The sequence below is a fragment of the Scomber scombrus genome, chromosome 18 (assembly GCF_963691925.1).
Source record: "Scomber scombrus chromosome 18, fScoSco1.1, whole genome shotgun sequence".
In the NCBI taxonomy this organism is placed as follows: Eukaryota; Metazoa; Chordata; class Actinopteri; order Scombriformes; family Scombridae; genus Scomber; species Scomber scombrus.
The window spans coordinates 11,168,227-11,192,884 of NC_084987.1; the positions used below are offsets into that span (position 1 = coordinate 11,168,227).

The 24,658-nt window shown below is 40.6% G+C and overlaps 1 protein-coding gene across 1 annotated transcript in view; it reads right to left on the reverse strand.

The window, feature by feature from the left end:
- col5a3a (collagen, type V, alpha 3a) overlaps positions 1-24,396 on the reverse strand; it is a 48,704-nt gene extending 24,308 nt beyond the window's left edge. The window contains exons 1-19 of the mRNA XM_062438878.1: positions 24,173-24,396; positions 14,085-14,252; positions 13,514-13,727; positions 12,956-13,118; positions 7,916-8,038; positions 6,075-6,479; positions 5,100-5,219; positions 4,875-4,991; positions 4,713-4,766; positions 4,561-4,602; positions 4,074-4,136; positions 2,673-2,747; positions 2,411-2,494; positions 2,198-2,254; positions 1,757-1,810; positions 1,565-1,618; positions 1,389-1,442; positions 698-751; positions 387-440 (exon numbers count right to left, since the gene is read on the reverse strand). Coding sequence (XP_062294862.1) covers positions 387-440; positions 698-751; positions 1,389-1,442; positions 1,565-1,618; positions 1,757-1,810; positions 2,198-2,254; positions 2,411-2,494; positions 2,673-2,747; positions 4,074-4,136; positions 4,561-4,602; positions 4,713-4,766; positions 4,875-4,991; positions 5,100-5,219; positions 6,075-6,479; positions 7,916-8,038; positions 12,956-13,118; positions 13,514-13,727; positions 14,085-14,252; positions 24,173-24,257 — 2,040 coding nt within the window. The 5' untranslated portion in view covers positions 24,258-24,396. The remainder of the gene's footprint in view (positions 1-386; positions 441-697; positions 752-1,388; positions 1,443-1,564; positions 1,619-1,756; positions 1,811-2,197; positions 2,255-2,410; positions 2,495-2,672; positions 2,748-4,073; positions 4,137-4,560; positions 4,603-4,712; positions 4,767-4,874; positions 4,992-5,099; positions 5,220-6,074; positions 6,480-7,915; positions 8,039-12,955; positions 13,119-13,513; positions 13,728-14,084; positions 14,253-24,172) is intronic.
- Between the last annotated feature and the right edge of the window lie 262 nt (positions 24,397-24,658).

The following is a 24,658-nucleotide window of genomic DNA, read 5'->3' on the forward strand; positions in this document are numbered from 1 at the left end:
TCTTCTTAATAGACTGCTCTATCAAACTTCATCCGCCCCTCTGCATGAATTGATACCATCTTGACAGAGCTTCTATCTTTCATATTTTCAATTCTATGTCAGGGATTCATTGCATTGCTTTCATGTCATTTGCAAACATCGATACTGAATGAGCTCAGTCCAGCATAACAGAATTAAAAATTTAGGAGTTTATGACTTAATTTCAGTAAAGCCTGCTTTGATCTGTGGTGCTTTACCATCCAAATGGTTTGTAGAAGCGATTCATTGATCTGGAAAAGATTTCCCTTTTAACCTTGTGTGATTGAAAATTAGGGAAAACAAAGCACTGCTGCAGGATGTGTTTTATGTTTGTTTCAAGTAGTTTTTGGAAAGTACTGTGCTCTCACCTTTTCTCCTGACTCTCCAACAGGCCCATGAGGACCAGGCTTTCCTCTGTCCCCCTACAAGATAAAAGCATTAGCCACAAGCCCCGGGATATTTAAGAGTGTTCTGTTTATAGCAGAGGAGCTCGAGCAGATGCTTTTTAGTGTACACTGTCATTGCAGAAATCACAGCAATCATCATGATCATAATATGCAAATAAACATCTGCCATATGATGTGTGAGGTATTCATGCATGCACTGGTACTGTAGTGTGTCAGTGGCTAAATGACTAAATAAATACAGTGACAATTTCAAGTCACCAAATCTAACTTACTCTGTGTCCCTTGTTTCCTGGGAGACCTGGCAGGCCGTCAAAACCCCTGTCACCCTGAGAAGTAATAGAGAAGCAAGTGCATTAAAGCCTGAAACACACACATACGGTAATGTGTAAACATTAGCAGAATTGTAGTGAAAGTCTCCCCTGGCAGAGCCTCCCATCTGCTCTGAGTGTGTGTCGGGGAGAGGGAGCTTTTAGATTAGCTGTAGGTCTGCTAAAATGCTGCTTTGACTGATAAAGACTCTGCTGTTCTGTCAGACCCGGCATCAGGGGAGCCTGATTTATTTACTAAGCTCTTCCTGCAGCTGTTAGGTATTGAGTTGCCTCGTTGTCAATACATATAATAAGCTGTGGGCTGCGGGATACCTAAAGGCTTACACTTGCAAGTGGAGATTTAGAGTGGAGTTTGTTATCGTACAAGACCTTGCTGCCTAAACATGTGTGGGATTGTTATGTTCATGGAAATGTGGAAGTGAATTCAAGGAAACATTACACCAAACATCAGTAGTATGGTCTGACAACTGGCAATGTAGCAACCACACAAATATCAGCCTCAACTAGTATTCAAATATGCAGAAAGGATGTTAATCCTTTGCTGGAACAAATATTTTCTAGGTTGTTGGTGCAGCTCAATTAGCTGAGATTATCACTACTGCAATGCAGTGCAGTGACATCTCAAGGAGCTTACCTTCGAGCCTGTTTCACCTGGAGCTCCACGACCTCCGTCCCTTCCTCCATGCCCCTAAGAGATTCACATTCCAGTGAAAATAGATTCTACTTTGCTGTGCACCAGGCAGAGTATGCTTTTAACATGAGATGCTGAGGTTTCCAGTACTGAAACCAGCTATGCTCAAGATATCTCACCCTCTTTCCTGACTTTCCATTAATTCCTGAAGGGCCTGGCAAACCGCGTGGTCCCTATATGAGGAAGGGGAGCAAGATAAATGGAAAATGGTGTAAAGAGGAAGGCAAGGGGACAAAAGGAAATCAATAGTGTGACAAAGACAGTGGTACAATAGTATCTAGTACTGAGCTAAAAATAATGTCTGATCTTACAGTAGGGCCACTGTCTCCGCTGTCTCCTTTGAGCCCAGAGGTGCCTGGAATACCCTGAAATAATGATAACAAAAAGTTATTAAAGCATGACAGGAGCAATTGAAACCTTCTCTCAAATTTAAAACCAAACAAACTAAATATGAATGAGCAGCCAAAATCTTCTTCAAAATCATCTTTAAAATCATCTTTAAAATCATCTTTAAAATCATCTTTAAAATCATCTTTAAAACTGAATTATTTTTTGCAGCCCAACAGTGATTTATTTCATAAATGGGAGCAGAAGTGATGTGAACATACTGAGCTTGCACAATGTTGGGATTATGATGGGAAGGAGAGAGTAGGGGTTGTGACTGAGCAGACAGAATGTGAATTTAAGGTTAAAGGTTTCAGGAGCCCTTAAGGTAAGATGCAAATTTAGTCAAGGTCAGAGGAGTGCCTTACCACTGGGCCTGGTCGCCCTGTAAGACCCATTGGACCTGGAGGTCCCTTCAGTGACAGCTGGAAGAAAAACACAACTTGATCCATTATGCATGCTGCACGAGGCCCATTTTAATATGCAATTAATTGCTCTGCATATAGTGTAAATTAAACTGATGTCACCAATGTTATAATATGGCATTATGACCAAAAAGCACGGGTTAATTTGAAGTTTACCTTCGTCTGTTGCAAGATAGCTTGTGCTTGTGCCTCCTGTGGAGAAACCACTGGTCCCTTCTGTGAATCACCTCCATACTGGAACTGGAGACAATGATAAGGAGGAGTCAGTCCCTACTGCAGGATTCCCAAAATGTAAATGAAGTTCAATCAAACAGCCCCCCCTTGTGGTTATGGCATGACACCACATTGTTAAAGGGTTAGCTCTGTGTGTGTATGTTTGTATGTGTGAAACATGCATGGGTGTGTTTTAAAGTCTTACAGGTAGCATCAACAGGGTTCCCGGAGGACCTGGAATCCCATCGACACCAGCAAGACCCGGGCGTCCTGGGGGACCCTTAAAAGAGACGACAAGAAAAGTGATAAACACTCTGCTACTGTGTGTGTAGTGCATGTGTATGTGTGTGTATGTTTGTATGTGTGAGAGATAGGGTCTTAACAGAAAAAAACATCTCTGCAATCCAAACACTATGAAAACAACCTTTGTTCCATTTCCATGGTGAATGTCTCATATAATATCTTATGTTTACAGTCTATATATGTCCATCTTAGCAAATAATTTAAAGCAGTATTGAGTCTTTAAAATGGTCTTGATCAGATCATTGTTCCACTATTCTAAGTATTCTAGTATTCAAATTAGATAGTACTATTAAGATAGTATACTATATATGTTAATGACTAAATGGCACTGATCTTGGTACTGCCCTTTGTCAGATCAATAAAAAATAACTGTGAAGCAGCAGTGGAAATGTGTTTAGTTATCCTTTTGAAGAAATCTTAATTTGTTTTTAAAATATATTATATAATAACACAGAGTATAACTCAATTAGTTGTCAAGATTAATTATTGTAATCAATCCAGCAGGCTTATGATTTTCTACCAGAAGCATAAATTGTCTACATTATGTCCCCATAAGAATTACATAATGTCATAAAGACATGGGGCAATTAATGAATGTCAATCACTGGTGCACATTGTAAAATGTGTTAAACAGTCTCATTCATGAATAAAGACAGAGCTCCATGCCTTCAATTCCTTTCAATGTAATATTTAAGATACCTATGTTTCAGGACCTGGATGCTATTACTTCTTTTTAACTTTACCACACAAAGAGACTCTGTATTAAAACATATATGATTTGTCAGTTGTGCACAAATGAATAGTAGGGGGAAGGCACCACTGTTGCATCTCTTCTGATTCCATCTAAGTAAATAAAATACAAGCTTATTTAATGGATGGGCTGAACCTGAACTGTAAATAGCTACTGGAAGCGTGTACAGGGACTGAATGTGATGTGCTTGTAAGCCATGGGGATCCGCATAGTAATATACTGCTATGAACATGTTTGCAATGCAAAATGATAAAACAATATATAATCTACTGGGGCAGAACATCTATGTGTGTGTTGGAGTGTGTTCCACTGAGATGAATAATGGAAAAATGCACTTATTTGAGCAAACACACACACATACACTATAAGAATATTAGGTCAACCATGTGTGAGTCAAAGTCCGTCCCTGAGGTCCAGCAGGTTCAGTTCAGTGAACCAGGTCATTGTGATCCCATGGACATATGTCCCTTGGGTGAAGCAGTCAAACTGAGGTCAAATCAACCCACTGGACATTCTGCCAGTGAGTCAAGGTCCTCTCCTCACCACACTCACCATTTCACCAGGATCTCCCCTGGGTCCTGGAGGGCCTGTTGGTCCAGCTGGTCCAGCGAGACCCTGTCAAGGAAACATTTGCAGCTCTCAAACAAATATTCAAGCACAATGCCATTGTAGTTTCAATGAAACACTAATATTCTACGCCATAGTTTAATCCCCCAAATGTGTTAGTAGATGTACACAAAAATATTACTAAACCATATGTCGCAAAGCACGATCTTGTAGAGCAGCATACTGCATTACAGTAGTACATTTTTGGGTGTCACCTCTGACCACCCTGTTTCATTCCCCCAGAGGCATCACAGTTGCATCCTGATGGCTACTACAAAATTCTCAACATTTTGAACCACAGTACATCTTGTCAGTCCCTGTGTGTGTTACATTATTCCAAATCCAGATTTAAATGGTAATATGTGCAATTGCAGAGACAAGACACATTCAAACAATTTAATTTTCTCTGTTTTCAGGCACTGAATATGCTCACCTCTGGCCCTGGTGGACCTGGGGGTCCTTCTACTAATGTACCCTAGAAACAAGCACAGATAGAACTGAATGTACATTTGCAGAGTGTGAATTCAATCCCATACTCATAACCAAAGCTACTGGACTATTCATTAAAATCCTCTAGCAGCTCACCGGTTCAATAATGGCTGGCTCTCCCTTCTGGCCTTTCTCTGCTATGAGGCTAGCCTGAGGAAAAGAAACAGATGAACAGATGTGGATTGTTAGAAATCACTTGACATGGACAATTGAAGGCATGACCACTCACTTGATGTAGGAGATCATTTTGAGATTTACCTCTCCATGCCACGTCTCTGCTCTTTCCCGCTCTGCAAAGTCATAGCCATCCTCATATATTTCATACTCTTCATACTCTGACCCTGTGTTGTTCTTGAAATCTTCATATTCAAGAGTCTGGTAAGGAGTGAAATACTCCATTAGTGACAGGCGTAGTGAATATCAACATCAATTCCCTGTTGTGTGCCAATGTGAAGACATTTCTTGTATTTGCATTTAACCTACCTCATATTCTGTAATATTCGGGCCCACTGTTACCGTGGAAACTGAGAGATCATCATGGAGGTCTCCGTAAAGGTCATTTCCATACTCCTCCATTACTGGCTTCTTCACTAGTATGTCCTCCTGCAGGCCAACACAAGGGCTTAAATGAGTCATCTCAAAGCTGAACCAGGAGACTCTGAGCACTTCTCATTAGCGCACAGTGCCTCCAAGTCAAGGCAAATTTTGAAATGTACAATATACATGTTAGCGAAGCAGGTGGATTTTGTGTGAATGTGTTGGTTATCCAGGACATAGGTTGACAGGTGTGCAGTTAATTACAATTCTAGAGTGCAATTAGCTGATGGACTACATCAGATTCATGTGGCAGCATGGCACAGACTGAAACAGCAAGAGCATGAAAAATTAGTTTACTTGGCAAATGAGCAAATAATAAACATGAAGGAGACATACAGAAACATCCTTTGTTTGTTACTGTGGAAAGTTAAAAGTTGATTAGATTTACAGTTGTTATGGCATATTTATATTAGTATATGCAGTATGATTTAAAGGATTAGATGGTCTCAGAGCACAATATTTACCCTGAATGAACTGTAAACCCAATATGTATTCTTTACATTTGCATTTAGGAAAATGTACTCTATGTACCATGCATACTATGAAGCATGGTGTGCATGGTACTGCATGTTTTACAAACAAACAAACAAACAAACAAACAAAAAAACACAGGCAGAATGCACATTCAGTAGTGAGGTCAGTAGAGATTGATTTCTCGTTTAAGATGCATTCTCCATGTTTTCTGGTAGGAAGGGGTGATGATTAGGGGATGGTGATGATTAGTGCTCGTGGTAGTGATAAACAACTTGAGAGGGAAAAGGTGCTCTTTATGGTTAGAAGGTATTAAGGGAGTGATCAGTTAGAGCTGCAAATTAAAGGATGAGGTGGGGTTGGGGGACATCTACATGTTAACTTGTCTACCTCCTCAGTGACCCTTGATTCAGGCAATGCAATGGGTACCACAGTGGGGGCCTCAGTTGTGGAGTCAGGTTCGTGTGTGGGCATCTCCATGAGGGTCTTGTCGAAGACTTCAGTGGGAATGACAGTTTCTAGGGGGCTCTTTAAGTCTGGCAACTCAGTGGGCTGAAAAGGTTCTTGGGATAGATACTCAGGCAGGGTTGTGGACACTCTGAGAAAGCCATACTCAAGACCCTCCTCTTCATGTTTTTTCTTTCGGGATCCCTTCTTCTTGCCCTTGCCTTTGCGTCTGCCTTTGCCCTTAGAGCCCTTGTCCCTCTTCTTTTTGTTCTTTTTGCCTTTCCTGTCCTCTTTGGATGGCTCTTTTGGTTCTTCCGGCTGGTCACTCTGCATCAAGGCATCAGACCTCTTTTTATGAAGAAGGGGAATGCAATATGAAGGCACAGGTGGAAGATGGAGACAAAAACAAACACTGCTGTGAATAAAAACACAATATAGGAAATAGCCAGGAACAAGAATGTGACAGGAGGCATGCAGGCCTGCCACACCCTTTTAGGGTCAGACACCTACTGTGATTCCCACTGAGCTGGTAAAAACCTAAAGCAAACATGAAATTGGAAGGAACAAACATACAGTTACTGCGGTTTCCTCTTAGGCAAAGAAGAAGAAATATTGTATTTGCTTGTGTGGTCAGAGGTCACCCTGTATATGATTCCACAGAAGTGCTAATTCTTAGTGTGCTTTGGCAAGTGAACAAATATGGGTTGTGTCATCCACAAGACTGATATCCATTGCATGACAGTGACATAAATGGCCCCTGCCTAAAAACAATGCTGTGAAAGACATCAGTGACGTGATTTAGATCCACTTGTAAACAAGGTTATTTTTCAAGGGAAATACGATGGAAAATGGGTCAGTGGGCTGACAGATGTTGACATATTCTGGATTCAGAGCTCATTGCTCATCATCAGCTGTAGCTCCATAAAAGCCTACTGGATGGCCTCACACTACGATTATTGAACCATCCCTGGAGCATTATCGATGCTGGGTGCAGAGTTGAGTGCAGGCACATGTGAACTCAGATAAGTGTGCATGTGACATACACATAAACTAACAGACATTCCTTGAAACCCAGCCACACACAATTGCTCTTCTCAGTCTCTCTTCCTCTGCCTCTTATCTCTATCTTTCACACGCCCCTAAAGACATACAGTAATTCATATCCATGATTGATTGGATTTTTTGGGGGGTTTTTTGCAAGCCTTGAGGAGGGGAAGAGCTATTATATCTCATATAAATTATAGGTTTCTGAGTCTGTGTGTGTGTCTTGCCAGATGAACACCTGACCTACAGGAAAAAATCCTCCGCTGCTGACTGCATTTGAAAGACGACACATCTACTTTGACTGATGGCCTACTCTGTCGTTATCTCTTATGGCTCTTTTTTCAACACTCAAACACTCAGTTCGTTTGCACTATACTCCTCAAACGTCTTGGCTGGGGTTGTGGTCTGCTTGTCAATCATATGATAGAGAGTCTTTGGGACATATAGCCATGCTGGTTCTCCTTTTACTGGTTGGCTGCGAAACCAAGGTCTCTGCAAGCCCACCTTAGCAGCCAGAAGGAAGCAATACTGTTTCAATGTGAGTGCCAGAGGTAGAAACTTCTCATTTTCCTTAAACTTAACATAAAACACATGACTTCTAATAAGGAAATGTGAAAAACACAATTAAACTATAAAGAATAAATATATCCTATCCTTTGTGTTCCAATAAAAGGTCATGGCTCTGCAATTTGTATAGGTTTTTCAAGTAGGCATTGCCTCCTGTTGGTGGCAGTACTGACCTCTTGCAGGGTCAGGGCTTGGCTCTTGTAGGGCAAAGTAGAGTCACAGTCTGGTATGTAGTTTACACAGTAGTCAGCAGCAGCCTCGGGGTCCTCATGAATCAGTAGCTGTTGAATATCCCCCTGAGATAAAGGAGAAAGCAGACAGAAAGGTAAATAAGTGTAATGTGATAAGGATTGGCATACAGGAGAAGCAGAATCATCACAATGGAGCATTGACAGAAGCACACAGTAGCTGCTACTGCACATTAAAGATATTTTGCAATTATCCCAAGAATCAACCTGTAACAATATACCACAACACCACAAACATGATGAGCACAACATAACTGGCTTCAAACCTAAATGTAATGCAAAGGTAAATATGGTTGTGTAATCAAACTACCACTAAAACTGCTACTGAGTTTTGCTTCTCATAACTCCAGGAGGGGCTTGATTATGTACACAAAACAGTCAAATAGCTCTCTCTCACCACCCCTGTCAGGACCTTTCACTTCCCATCCCGCCCTGGAGGCGTAGCCAGTGTGTATATACAAACATGCACAGAGACAGCCTACTGGACCCCGCAGCACTAAGCCTAGAGCCTCTGGTGGATTTAATGGCCTTATACTCAACATCATTCTGTCCACATGAACCTCATATAATTACATAATGCTTTTCAGAGAGCTGAAATCATTCAATTAATTGAGTCATCAAGATAAAATACCAAACACAATACTTTAAAAATGATTGTCTCTTTAAATACAATTAACATATGAATATTAAAGGTTAAGACAACAATACTAACGCAACCATTTTTGCGCAAATTTGTGCGCAATTTTTGCGCATTTTGATGGGCATTTGTCATCTAAAAAAAAATATTTCATAGGTTCAAAATGCAAAACAAAATATATGTATATCCAAAAGATTGATAGTAAAAACAACTGAGCTGCAGGCAGAATCTTTCTGAGGCACAAGTCAGAAAGTAATTCAGCATGAACAACATGCAGGCAGCCCCATGGCAGAGTGTTTGACAAGGTTTAGATTGCATTAGCGATACAAATCTATGTAACTGACAGGCCATTGCAAACATATTGCTGGGTGAAATGTTATCCAGGGACAGCCAGGCAGCCATTTGTGATAAATTAAGTCAGATTAACTGCTTGATGTTGTGGTAATTATAGACCCATTGTAATCTCTTTAATTAGGATTTAGCAGCCAGAGGTGAAATAAATCAAAACATATTGCCTCTCTGTTACCTGTCATCAGCTCCTATATCTTCTAATAGAGCTTAAATCATACCTTATCAGCAATGCATGTCCATGTGAACCCTGAGTCTGGATCACCATACACAAAACTGTAAACCTACTGTTGAAGTAGTCATTTGTGCTTTAATACATCAAACAAGAAAGGTTATCCACTTATCCTTTTTTCTTCCAAAAGCTGGCCAAAAGCCAGTGTCAAGCAAAGGAAGTTATTGCACTCTCTCTCTCTCTCTCTAAGGTGAGAGAGAAAGGCAACAAGGAGCTAATCCAATCTAATCCAATCTCAATTTGAGATCAAAGGCAACACTTTCACAGAGAAGTGTTCCTATTTTTCTTGCCTAGCAGGGTTTCGCTCCTCTAGAAACACACAGTGAGTAAAGTGTTGCCCAAATTCATGTGTACCCTACCGTTTCCCGTTTAGTACGGGGAAAGAACATCTAAAGAGGACATGTGAGAACATAGTGAAAAGGAGAACACCTCAGCTGAATCCACACATTTCTGATGGCTCGCAAGCATCCTGCATGAGGTCACACATGGCTCCGTTGGCAAAAGTTCATTAGTGTTTCAGAGTGACCTCTTTGCTTTCCCCTGCTGTCTGCAATAAGGTGCCAGCTCGCCAACAGTCATACTGTTTCACCAAATCTCAACTAACTAGATTTTATATGAGGCGCAGTCCACTCATTTGCACTGATTTAATCAGATCTCACTCTCTAAAACAATAACATGTGTCCATGGGTGAGTCACAATCATGTGTGGGTGAATGAGCAACCAAAAGTTTGTAACAAACAAGCTTACTGTCATGAAACAACATGTTGATGCCCCTCATTTGCTTAAAGTGCAACAGATGCTCACAACTAACCAAAAACATCTGACCACCATCTGATAAAAGACATTATCAGGGTAAGCTATGACTTAAACAGACCGTGAACGATTTCATGTACTTGAATGGTGTTGCTAAGCTTTCGAATGAAGCTAGCCTTTAATGATATGCTTGACAGGTCATAGTTTCAACATGCCTATTACAGCAAGCCTAAAACATTTCATGTTTCCAGCCCTAATCAAGATGGAAAGGATCTGAATTTCCTAACAAATAAACGTTGAGTTGGATCTTATCTAAGCAGTCAGCATGTTAGAGGCACATACACAGGGTACACAGCGGCCAAGAAGGAGCACAACCCAACTTGTGGACAGTCTGATGTTTGCTTTACTGCAAATGCAAGCAGAGTGTTGAGTTTGAACACCAAACTTCTGAAGTCATTTGCAGGCAATCTGGAAGCAATAGAGACATTAGTGGCTGACCATGGTCCCCATGCTCCCACACTGAGCTCCCACGCTGGGAGAACTGGGCCGGAACACTGGCCTCCTCCCCGAGAACCAGGGCCTGGGAACAGAGGCCCAGAGGTCAGCCTGTTTAATCTCTCTTCCCCTGGCACCAGCCTCACCCGGGGTATAGAACACTGATGCTAAAATATGCAGAGCAAGACATACATACATATGACTTTGAGTAGTTGAATGCACACCCTAAAGTTTAATTTTACTATCACATGTATCAAAAATCTCAAACAGAAGAAATCATTTCACTCATTTGAGGTTTTCTTTTTCACTTTGTAAACAGAAAACAAAATATCAAGGCTTATTTTCTATATTGAATTAAATGAAAAGTTTCAGACACATGGCCACAGAAAGTGCATGAATTGGACTATAGGAAGGATCTGATCAACAGATAAAGGGTATTAGTCATCACCACACACACCACATCATCATAACTCTTCATATAGGATGATAAATAATGCATCAGAGTATTTTTGGAGTAAGGCCAAATAATTAAATAGTCTAGATTGCTTCTGAAATAGGGAAATTTACAGAGCCCAGAAGGAGACACACTGAAGTGGGATATAAAGTACTTTTAAAACTGGAACGCCTGTCAGTGCCTCTGAGGGAAGTTTAGGGGAAATAACTTACAGCATGGGAGGGGTAACTGAGGTTAAGTTAGGGCATAGGGAATGTAAAGTTACTGAGTCGACAAGGTTAAGAAGGTAGTTATTGACTACATAAGCAAAACCCAAAGGCCGTAGGTGTCCACTTGTAGGCACCAAGGGCATCTGGTTTCTTATGGTGAAAGTGGAGAAGGTTGTGGTTTCTGTCTATTAGGCCAATGGGGAGTGATAACAAATATCCCTCTGTACTTAACTACGTATGTTCCCTCTTACAGACTGTGAGCTATTCTTGGGACACCAAGGGAGAAGGGGTTTGGGAGATGGCCATATTTCTGAACTTGAATATACCTCATACCTCTGTCTATCTTTCTTTGTCTTTCTTGCTTAATTGCTCAACAGACGCAAAGCCCAGAGGATATGGCAGGGGAAGGGTGCACTTAGAGACTTATGGGGGAGCCTCATTGGGAATGATAATGGAGCAGTGGTTGCATATTGTCATGGGATGCACAGAGAGAATGACAATAAAGGTTACTGCACTGAAAAAAACCCAGAACTGGAGCCACTCCCAGTATTTAGTTTGAATCTTTTGCTCTTCCATTTTTTCCCTGAATATAGATACAGCTTTGGACACATTTTCAAAACCAAAGATCCTTCAAAAAGGATCAAATCAACAAATCATCCACATAAAACCCCAATATTTGTAGCCAAAGGGAGCTGTATTTCTCCTTCAAGAGGATGAGTCCTGACCATCACAGGATATCACCAAACTACACACATTTGTAGTCAAGCGGGTTTGTTAATGCACAAATGGTCATTCTGAGTCAGATCAGCACATCCATAGCCAAGTGATCTACACTGACGAATCCAAAAAGCAAAGAGAATGTGTCATTTCTTGGCTTTGCAACGGAAATGATGAGGCTGGGCATGTCTGAACAGCACATCCCTTCTTCCCCACACCCTTCAAAACACTTATTTTGCCCTGTAATGCTTTGTTCCTGCAGCACTTGATTGACAGGAGACCTCAGTCAACCTATAGCCTCTTGAACCACGAATTTCCTTTTAAATCTTGTCTTAAGTAGCTTTGAAGTTAGTGGCAAAAAGATTCCAAGTATCAAATACATTTATAATCTGCTTATTCCACAATTTCACTGACACAGTTGTATACTGTATCATATTGTGTAGATCTGTATTATGTGCAGGGAAATGTTTTCAAGATATGAAGGGAACTATTCAAATCCAAGATCTCCTTTTCTTGTACCTTTTTCTCTTTTCTCCAAAATTAAGCATTTGATGTTTTAGATCTTGGTGGATATAAAGTGGATATGAGTAATTCAGAGCCATTGTTGCAGCAGAGTTGAAGATGTTACATAATCTGATCAACAGACTGTCCAGATACTTATCACTTCACTTGCAATAGAAATGCTGAGATAAGGAGCATTATTTTTTTTTTTTTTAAGAAAAAAAAAGCAATTGTGAGATAGAGGCTGAGAAACAGAGACATGAAAGGATCACAAAGGACATCCCCCTGCAGCGCGTTGTCACATGATTCAGCCAATAGGCATTGTCTATTTCCCCAGTAAAATAGTCTCCCATGGTTTCACATACATATTTAATAGCACAGAGTTCACTTCATTTACCTCCTATGTCGACCTCAATAGATAAGTGCACAAAAGGCATGCTTGCTGGCAATCAACTGATGCATTCAAATGAGTTCTTTTTAGCAATGCCTAACCAGACCTGTTGAAATGTTGACAAAAATACATTAAAACTTTGGATTTATAAAAATTTGGATTTTAGAAACAGGACAACTAAAATTATAATCAGTTTCCAGAATTTCCAACATTTTGAAAATATCTTACCTGAAATACATCTTCATCCAGTAGCCGCGTCCCGAACACAGTGACACCCTCTGTGCTGACTACAGCGTTGTCCCGTCGCAGCAGATCCAGAGTCTCTGCCTTCTGACAGTCCAAGTAGAGAGTCACAGACTTGTCCTGCACACTGTAGGCTATCCTATGCCATCTGAAAGAGCAAAGAGAGAAAGAATTAAGTGACAGGCCAACCTTAGGTCTTCTGAAAATGTATTTGGTGCCTTTGAGCTTGTGAAGGATTGATTTCTTAAACTCTTTTGATCAGGCCAAATAATTGCAGCAAGCGCTAGTCAAGAATTTTTCCCTTTGAGGTCAATCAAGGTCAAGCAGAGAGCAGATGAATCAGACTGCAGAAATGTGAGACCTTCCTCAGATTTCAAGGCTTGGGAAAAATTATACATCCACAGTTTATATAAATTACACAGTGCTGGTGAATCTGATCTGTTAAACACATATCAGATATAGTGTGCTGCCAAATCAACACAAGGGCAGATATTTCATTGATATATAGTCTAATGACAAATTGCAGGCCCCCAGTCTACCCACTTTCCATCAGCCAGGTTGATCTTCTTGAAGATAGGGTACATGTCTGGTGTGGGTTGCCCATGCTGGTCCTCATACAAGAAGACGGGTGAGCGGCCCACTTCGAGCCCAAGTTGCTGCACCCCCTGGTCATCATACACAGAGAGCAGGAAGGACTGGGAGCCCTTTTTAGCTCGCACAGTAGCCATCAGGGAGAAATTCACGGGAAATTTGAAATCTGGAAGAGAGGAGAGGAGAGGAGAAGAGATTAGAGGAGAGCAGAGGAGAGGAGAGATGATGTTAAGTCGTAGCACAGCGGGGAGCAAACATTTTTATAACATTCAGGCACCCCCTGCTGCCAGTGAGACCTGAGTAAAGATAATAATGATGAAAAATATTGCCCGGGAAAGCAGTGAGCACCCACAAGGAGGCGTAAAGAGAGTTCAAAGTAAGATTTCTTAAGGTTTTAGTGAAAGAAGAATCCTTTACTGAAGTGACATGTTTGTGTGCTTTTCAGACATCAACAAGTATTTCATTGCTGGGTAGCACTGGAGGCTACACTGTATATGGTCTAGTAGGAAAAAAAGTCCACTACCAGGAAAAAGCTGTTTGGTAGGAGCACTGAGCTGGATCTTTTTGTCTATCCTGTAGGCCAGGTCTGTTTCCTCCATCCCCTTCCTGCTGGTGCAGAGACCAGCCTCCAGGGACACCCCCTCCATGTTCTCTGACAGCTCCAGCACTCGCAGAACATCAATGGGATCAGCTGGGAATGAGAAGAAAGATAAAATGAATCACCTGCATGTAGTTATAGATAAAAGAAATATTGCCTTTTATTTGTTCATTTCATGATCACAGACTCTCTAACTCTGCCTTATTAAGCAAGGTATTGTTTCAAAACACAAGGTGGAGCTTGTGGCAGATGGCGGCAGCATGCTTATAGTCATGTCAGTCTCACAGTTACATTCTGCCACTGTCACAGCCCTTTGGTGTCTGGCTCAGTTAAGTGCTGGTTGTTACCAAGCTGAAGAGCAGGGTTTAGTGTGGCTGGAAGGTGGTCTTAAAAGTGTGGAGGCTTCCTGCTTCCTAGGAGTCGGAAGAGACAGGCTCCTCTGAGATGTGGCGGCAGGTGGCCAGGCTTCTGTGGTTGTTATTATAGGACAGGGGTGGAACAGAGCCTAACCCATAATCCTACTGCAGCACACCTGACAGCTGACACCTGCACACAACTTACCCTGCACCCAGCAGGGAACAATATGTCCGCATCGCATTTATCACAATTTGAACACTTAACTGCCATAGATAAGCACTGCAAGCATTCTCCCTACTACGCTTGGAAATATATGGAAAAAAGATTGCTGAGATACTATCGTAATAAAATGAGAATAATACTATTATTAATAGTAAAAATGATCTCATCAATTGTTAAAATGTTTTTTTTTTAAAGTTATTGAGTAAATATATACAGTATTAATATGCAATTAGGACAGCAACTATAGATATGAGGTTTCTCCCAGTGGTGGGTTTCTCCCATTACAATGAGCCTGTGCTTTATTTGCAGTCCACTGCTCATGTTATGAGATGTTCTGCTGATAAAGTGCTGCCCTGCGCATTAGGTAGGATCAGAGCTTTCTGTGCAGCCAGTCTCCCCCCAGCTGCTATAAAGAGCCTGTACGGGACAACTCAGCACTTAGCATTCCAGGCATCTGAAATGAGGATCCTAAACCTAAATTGCCTCCTGTAGCTCTCCCCGCTCATACAGAGCTCACCTTTTATTCTCCTCGTTAATTAAACATGTGGAGAGAGTTTACCGTTGCCCAGACATTGCTTACAGAAAAGCACCATGTTATATTTTATGGCATTATTTATTTGCCAAGGCCATTTATTCCAAGCAGCTTTGAGAGCTCACCCTCTCAGTCCCCAAGCATGGCAACAGGGCTGTAAATAGGTTAAGCTGTGAATTACAGCCAGGCTCCAACAATGGAAAATATTAGGAACAAATCTAAAGGTAAGACCTCAGGGCTTACATTTTGAATTTATACAGAGTAATAAACGAGCTGCATGAATTAAATAATTACAGAAGTTGCTGGTTTCTAACAACAGAAACCCCAGGCTGTTTTACAAGTGGCACCAATAAAAGTTCACCCACACACAGTCTTTTAGGATGATTTTCAAATCTGCTCTAACCATCATGACAGTGAACCAAGAGCTAAATGTCAAGGAATAATGTATCCATTGACTTTAAAAAGTCACAGCTACACTTAGTTCGAGGATAAGAACACTAACATTGTTTTTCTATTACACATTTTTGGACACTACCATAACATAATTTGTAAGAAGGTCTGGGGTGGTTGTGGTGTGGTGTCTTTTAAGAAAGATTCATGAACATTTTATTGAAGCTGCTTCTTAAAATTAAAAAAAAGCTTTACAATACTGGTTAAGCTTACTAGTACGACGGAGTATTAGGGCCACATGAGAAAAAAAAAAAAAATTCTGCGACGAGATTAAACTCGACATGACAATTTTAAAGTCAGCACTTCGACATTAAACTCGAAATGTCGAGAATAAAGTTGAAATATCATGCCGACTTTAAACTCAGCGTATCGACATTTAAATCAACATGTCGAGATTAAAGTCTAAATTTCGACAATAAAGTTGGCATGACATGTCGATTTTAATCTCGACATGTCGACTTTATTCTGGACAATATAACCCCTCTGTACTGCACGCAGGTGTAACCATCGATATCCTTGCATCTGTCCGGTTCCAGCTATCTCAGTTTGCAAGAATGCAGCCACTTCCTCCAAATTTGCATGGTTTATCCTTCTGAAAAGACACAGTTTTCTGCACAACCTTTTCAACGTTCTCACACTTATGATAACATTGTGTGTCTGCGCTAAAAGAGCGCAAATTTCTTTGTTGCTAAAACCGGTTCTGAAGTACATCTACACAAGGCATTTTCGTGGGCCAACCGATTGCGTCTGAGGCTGGCTGACCTGATTCAGCATCTGAGTAGCGCTCGTGCTCTCTCCTAGTTTTGTCGAGAATAAAGTCGACATATCGAGATTAAAGTCTACATGACATGCCGACTTTATTGTCGAAATTTCGACTTTAATATCGACACGTCGACATGCTAAGATTAAAGTCGGAATGATATTTCAACTTTATTCTCGACATTTCGAGTTTAATGTCGACACGCTGACTCTAAAGTCGTCATGTCGAGTTTAATCTCGTTGTGGGGGGAAAAAAATATTTTTCCTCATGTGGCCCTAATACTCCGTTGTATACTAGTGTAACAAGCTTGACTTAATGATATTTATTTTAAAGTCAGAGTCAAACACAAGCCTTTATTACTTTAGCTACAGCCTCATCCTTCATTACATATAAAAGCATCTGCAAATATAACAGTTTACTTTGCACTTTACACAATGTCTGTGTCCTAATCCTTAATATTTGTATTTAACTGTAGGAGGACTAAGTAGTAGTCTTATTCTCTGTCTGATCCCAGGTGATCTCTTTGTTGATCTGTTGTGGCTTTGTTTGATTCCTGACTGCAAATCAATGTCCTTTGGGATAGAAAAGTGGAAGTTTGTGTTTATCTATCTATATGTTTGTCTCTCTGTCTATCTATCTATGTGTCTTTCTATGTAGTTATTTCTTTTTCTGTCTCTGTCTGTGATACATACTCATGTACAGGGAGGAGGGCAGTGATGTTTTTAACAGTCTGAATAGTGTTCTAAATTGAAGCATCATGGGTCTCATTATACTGGATTCTTGGATTTCTGTCAGCTCATCCGAAACAGCCCCTGACAAAATGGCTTTCAAACAAACTAACACAATTAACTTTTCAGAACAAATGCTTCAGTCTTTTCATAATTGTTCAATTTTAAGTAATATAATATGGCGTTACACCTGTATGAACCATATTAATTATATTTCAGTCTAAAGCACACTGAGCTTTAAGGATGAATGTTGCTCAATTCTTAACATGTTCCAGCAATGACAGGAGACTCTTGACCTCTCACACTCTTGAGACAACAAAGTCGAAATTCACAACAATGCCACAGGGAGAAATTTGAGAGAAGCAGCTGATATTTCTCAGAAAGAAAAGTATTGGCTTTCACAGTGATCTGTCCTTAAAATGTGCATGGAATAAAATACCCAAATTGTGCAATATAAACGTATGATGGATAAGTTTGGAAAGCTGATATGAAAGACATGGGAAGAAACTTAAAGGGATGCCCTGATAACTGCTGCTGCAAGACTTGAAAATAGTTGGAAAGGAATGACCCAAATAAAATACAAACATTTTTCTGTGAAATATCCCTCCACCCATGAATCTGGCATCAAAAGAAAACCCCAGGCAAATGGAAAGCTGCCATATGAAGTCCAGATCCATGCAGCAATCAACAAAACAAAGTTATCTGTTGTCTGCTTTGGATTAATTTATATCACCTTGAGTTGCGCCAATTCTGGCAGCCATTCTACCTGTCCTGCAGCACTGAATACCTGAGCAGGCTTTGCTTGCATCTCATTAGGCTTTGTGGTAAAATATATCATATCCATACCTCACCTGTCAAATTATGTTTCCTTTAGAGAGCTTACGGAATATCAACATTTCAAGAACACTTGGATATTGTTAATGATAGAACTTGCTACCTAGTGGTGACCCAGCTGCCCTGAGCAGCACGCTATTCCAATTTGAAGATGGCTCAACAAGTTTGAAATAGCATCATATAATCTCTAAGGACTGGTGACTCAGAGTGTTTTCCAATCACAGAAGAAGGTCAGAGTACATGGGAAACATCCATCTTTTTTCAGACATCCTGCATTTTTTGGGAGGACAGTTGTGACTGACACATATTTAACAGTATGTAATGTATAAGCAGGCACATAATAATGCAGATTAAGACACACATGTTCTACTTGTAAGATTTTTTCTTGTTCTTGTGCTTTTCTTTATGGGTTAAAAACTGTGCCCAGCAACAGCGTTTTCCACACTTCCTGACAGAAAAGTGCAACTCCCTCTCCACCTCACAGATCCAGCTCTATCCCCTGGAAATGCCACCAAACATTCTACATCTGTGTATCTTCTCTGTCTGTGTGACAACTGAAATAGCCTCTCCATGCCCTGCGGTCATACAACTCAGCACCACTTCAGTCATATATGAACATAATGTGTTCTCTGTGTTTCTAAAGTAAATGTCTCTGAAGACATTCTTCATGACTCACACCACCTACACTCCCAATTCAGCCTGAAAATACCACTCACTCTCACACAATGCTACACTGTCAAAAACTATTGCGCCTGGGAACTAGGGAATTTTAACAAGACATGAAGCCAAAATGAATCTGGGCAATGAGAATTTCCCATAGTATTTTGGACCACACCCTGAGATGAGTGGAGGAAAAAACTTCGCATATCTGTATCTTATTATAAATTACATGACAGTTCATGACCAGGTGCAGAACATGTGTACATCAAGCAGACATTTACAGATTTGTAAACAATGTCTTATTCCTTTTAAATGGATCTCTTCTTCCATTTCAAATCTTTGTCTACTGAAATTCCACTTTCCGTGAAAACTACTGTTGAGAGAACAATTTGAATCAATTTCACAAGCTGTAAAACAGATGGTGATTAATAATAGGAAAATGGTGACAGATTCAGTGGAAGTGGTTGAGTAAATCCAGACACAGTTTATTCCAGGCTCCGTGAAGAATACCCTTAATCTAATTAGCAGTGGGTGTGACCCCCCGTCTGGGTCACTGCTGTGTACGGACAAGAACGAGGAGAGAAGTGAGGAGAGATGATACACTCTGAACAAATTAAAATTTAAAGTGATAAATACGATTGATATGCTAAATACACCAAATTACACCTGCACACTGTTTATAGCTCAATTATGACACCTACAGAAAAAACACTTTCCACCTCTGCCTTTGCCAAATTTTGTCAGTTCACCTGGCAAATGCTCTGTGCTCTTTTACTTGTGTACTAGTGTATCACAAATGTGACAAAACTAAATTTAACACAGAGACAAAGGCATCTGTTGCCTGGAAGAATGCAAACTCAGAGGGAGAGATATTTATCCCACTGAATGTGCTCTATGGCTGTGTCTGCTTTCAGTTATCACTGCAGCAAGTCAAATCAGCAGTTGTGCAGAAGACTGCTGAGAATGGGTTTTAACATACTCTGAGGGGTTATGGGTTGTGAAGTAATGAATATTATTTAGAGGAACAATTAAAGCAATGATAAAAAAAAGTGACTGGAAATGCCTGACATGAAATATTTAGTCATTTTTCAGCATTCAGCCTCAACTATATTGTTTGTAATACCACATCATTAATATTTATATGATTATGTTCTGTAGCCTAATATGTACACATGGGGAGATACAAGAAAACTAATTAAATGTGAACACAGAGGTGATGACCGATGTTCGAAATACTGCAGCAACACTTCTGCAAGAAAAGGGTTGTGAAGTTTTTATGCTGAACTACACAAATACTGTCCAACGGCCAGTAAGAAATGTTCTGGATCTATTTGCAATATTTATTTTTTTGTTTGTTTACAATGACATGGTATTGATGATTTATCCCCAACCCTGAAAAACGGTATATATTGATGACAGTGATAAAGATAGTTATTCGTTTTTATAAATATAACAATTTTATGCAATTCTTCTAATTTGGGCATCATAGTCTTCAGGTGATCTGGGAGGAATATATACTATTGGACAAAGCTGTATGTGTTATACATACAGTACAGACAGTGTGACCATTTTTGGTGGCATTTACATAATATATACAGCACTGCTTTGGATCCTCCGACTGACCCTTTCCTGACTACATTTAATTAACGAGACATGAATTACTGAACCTCTCATGCCTCAGTATTCACTGTATTATGTATGATGTATCAGATCAAACGCTCCTGTCAATTACACCAATGCAATCCCTATATTTAGCTCAGCCAACCTTATAATCTTAACATTTCCTTGTCATTAATAATGGATTTACACCAGTTTGTGTCTTACCTTTGAGATTTTTGCATTACTGATTTACATTTACTGAGTCATATAAATAAGCCAGTTTTCCTCTGCCATTTCTCTTTGCTCATTTTGTACAACATGAAGAAAATACACAAATCATTTAATCAAATATAAAAATAAAACACATTTAAGATTATAGGTAAATAACCAAAAGTCTTGAATGTGAAAATAATGATTGCATGAAAGGCTCCAACAGAAGTATTGTTTAGCATGTTTGGGTTGATTAAAATGGGTCAGTGAAAGTGTCCTGTAGCATGGCCTCACTGTGAGTTACTCTTTTGGTATTGAAGCTGAATTGTTCTGGTGGAATCTGGTTACAGATTTCCCTCCAATTCACATCAGCACCACATTCTTCAATCTCTACAGTTTGTTCTGCACATGTTTGTTCACAGCTTGATGGGCCACAAGGCCAAAAGCTGATGGGCCCTTAGAGAAAACACCTGCCCCACAAGGCCCTGAACTTGGCAGACACTACATGCAAACACAGAAACACACATTTGTACTTCTATACTTGTGAGGAGGTTCTTGGACTACAGAAAATCCATTCCCTTACCATAATCTGCACTGCATGCCTAACACTAGCCCTCAACTTAGCCTGACCCAATTTCTAATCACTAAATTCCCTTAAAGAACTAGGTAAGGGGGGGATAGCTTGTGAGAATGTCTGGTCCTGTAACATAACACACTACCACATATACACACACACACACAAAAACATACACACAACATTCCTCATGCAATTGCGCATGCATAGCACACAAACCTAAGGCACAGAGGCTTACCTACATACAAACATGCATGCATACACATGACCAAGCCCATTCAAGGTCCAATCTCAAGCCTTCACTCGGTTGCTCGGACATCATAACATTGAGACAGCTATTAGCATAGCACTATATGTTACACACATACACAGTATGTGTCAGTAGTGAAATCATCAACAAGTGGTGGGTCTCTCTAAAACGTCGAGACCAATATCATTACATAAATCATTGCTTAAACGATAGCAACATGGTGTCTACTAGAGGACACTAGCAGGTTCAGAGAAGATCAAAGAAGGTAGCATATTGTTTTCAAGAGTATACAGGTGGCTTTTGTAAGAAAGCATACTTCTGTGACCTCTACAAAGATGTACATGTGATGACTATGAACAACTATGATAACACTTCTCTGAGGCTCATAAACTGGGATAAAGAAGCAGATGACATGTAAGGAGACCCTGCAAAGAAGTCAGCTCCTCTGATGTCTGCTCATTGCAATTCTACAGGAAGCATCTTCAACTAGTCCCACGGAAAGCTGCCTGAAGTATCTAGTGATCAGAAACATAGAAGCCTAAGGGGAAGGGGGTTACTGAGTTTCTGGAAGCCAGATGTGTGTTAAATAATATAGGTTGCCGTCCAGCACCATAAAGTGTGTAAGCATCATTTCTACATATTAAAGACTTGGGGAGCTCCAAACAGTCTGCCTCATCAAAATGTCTGAGAAGCAGTTTGAGTTGATACACATACAGCATCGGTAACTAGGGACAGACATCAGTATCACTTCTGATGTTTGATGTTAATGTTCATTAGAGTAATGCAAACAGTAGAAGACACTACAGCTGCAATGGGCATAAAATTCCCTTTTCCTATTCTCTACCCTGCTAAATTCAGCTGCCTTTTTCATTTGTTTTCATTTGCCACTAATTTGTTACTGGATCAAAGGGGAACAAGGCCTGCTGTCTTCTTTTGGGAGTCTGATGCAGGATTGGCAAAGAGGCTGGATCAAACAGGACACAGTGAGGGGGCTGTTCGCACAATTTCCTCTCTGTCATACAACCAGTCAGGGATGAGACAGGACATAAGCAAGAGGAGGGAGATGATGTAAATCAAGAGATAAGGCATATAAAATAAAAACAAACCATCCTGTTTCCAAGACTTCTAATGGACCAGAAACAAAAGAAAAGAAGGAAAAGAAAAGCCAAACAAAGATGTGTTGAGGCAAAAGAACAGAGGATCCTGATTGAAACTAACCATGGACGTGTGCAAGAATGTCTCACTTCCTGTCAGCAAACATGACTACAAAGTGCTTTCTCATCTCTCTTGAACACACACAGAAAGCATATGGGAAAACATTCTTGCACTGTAGTACACACAGACACATGTACACAAACATTTGAGAACAAACGCATTATCAACTGCATGTACAAGACTGCCATATCAGCACCGTCATATGTCCATGCACTCATAAGACAGCAGTGCAGACCACAGCCACTGTGTCAGTTGAATGTGATTATGTCAGTTGGCTCGCTTCCCCCTGCCGTCTCGTTATTTCAGCCCATGAATTCCAACAAATCCTGCCAACCATAAAGTGGGTGCATGTGGAGAGTCACCAGTGGAAATGATGCACTTCTGGTGACCACAGGATTAACCCCTGCTGTTGAGACATGTCACTACACCAAGACGTCTCTAAACCGCAGTACCTGCAAAAAAAAGTCTGTTGCCAGTTGATACTCAGGACACAGCCACTGGGCATGAAGGCCTGTGTTGGTGACAGATAGCAGTAGGCCAAAATGCATACAGCATGTATGCACAAGCTGGTTGTTACTGGCTATCTTGGAAATGAGGAAGTCTTAAAATGACTGCTGCACTTGGCGAACAAATTTGAAAGTGCAGGAAATGTGGACTCTAGGTCACTGTGACAAACACACCAACACAGCTGTTAGACAGAGACCACGCCAGATTCTTCCAGATGGATCACTGAAAAATGAGTCACTCCACTCGATAGTACTAGACATAGTGGGGTTAGGTCACTTAAATTTACAGCTATCTAAAATATGACTTGAGGTTGTAGCCTGCAGTAAGATGTGTAAAATATTCAAGTGTGCCAGAATAAACATATCTACAGTATAGCAGTGAGAGTGTTAGTGCTAAGCGCCTTCACTTAAACCTATGTGAGCAGAGGGCACATTAAACAGATCCATGACAGGAATTTTAATCTACTCAGTTTGGTCAGTGTTCAGCCATTCACCTCTTTCTCAAGCCAACGTTAAACCTTGTCACAGTAAACCGACACTGGTCACAAGCAAACTCAAACATGACATCATACATTTCTTGAGGTCGATGCAAGTCATACAGCACACCTGACGCACGCAGGACGCGTTGAAATTGGAAATGTGTTCGATTAAAATGCAAGGTAGAGAAGCTGAATCAATCAAAATGTGCGCATTGTGCAATTGTAGCCTATGCATATACAAATATCGCTTATACATAATTGAAAATCATTTGCACAGTTCGGAAAGGTGAGCTCACTCATAGTTTTAATCCCAGCCTGAAGCGACTCTGTCTGTTGGGCAAGAAGCAGCATCACCAAAACATTTACACGGAATCAAAGCAGAGATATCCACGATTCAGAGTGAACCTTAAAAACAGAGTTAAGATCATGTTTTTGTGCTAATCTCTGCTTGTTGGCTAGTGGCCAAGTGATGAATGATTGTGTCTGAGAAAAGTCATGGAAACTTGATGAAGTTGAAGTGCATCATCTACAAAATGCACCACTGACTGGACTATCGACATTTTTTTTTAACTTATTCTAGCATTTATAGCTAATGGAAATCATTATTTAACTGCAGGTGTTCAACTATATACGTTACCAGCTTGTGTCGTCGTAAAATGAAGTAGGATCAACACAAATAGCGATATTCTCGTGCGCCCCCTGGTCCTTAATAAACGGTCCATCCTTTCCAAGCGGGGACCCCCCTGTGCCGCCGCCGCCGCCGCCAAAACTTAATAAATACTGAAGTTGTGTTTGTAGGGAACTAAGCAGCCATGCGGGTAGGAAAGAAGAAAAGCCAGTCTGTAGTTTCACTTGCTTGAATGTTGGAGAAGTTTTGTTGTGGTGGCTCCTCTCAGTTTCGCTCTGTCCCTCTCATTCAATTTCTCCCTCTCACCATCACTCCCCCCCCTCTGCACTCCACCTCCTCCGCCTCTTCCCTCCCATAGGACGGTGTCCTGGGACGCATGGATGAGCGGTGCGCCTCCAGAACATCCATAAATCAAGTTTATAGCTCCCGATAATTTGTTAGATCTCACTTCTCAGGAAGACCATTACTGACAGAGGTGATGTGGAGAACAACGCT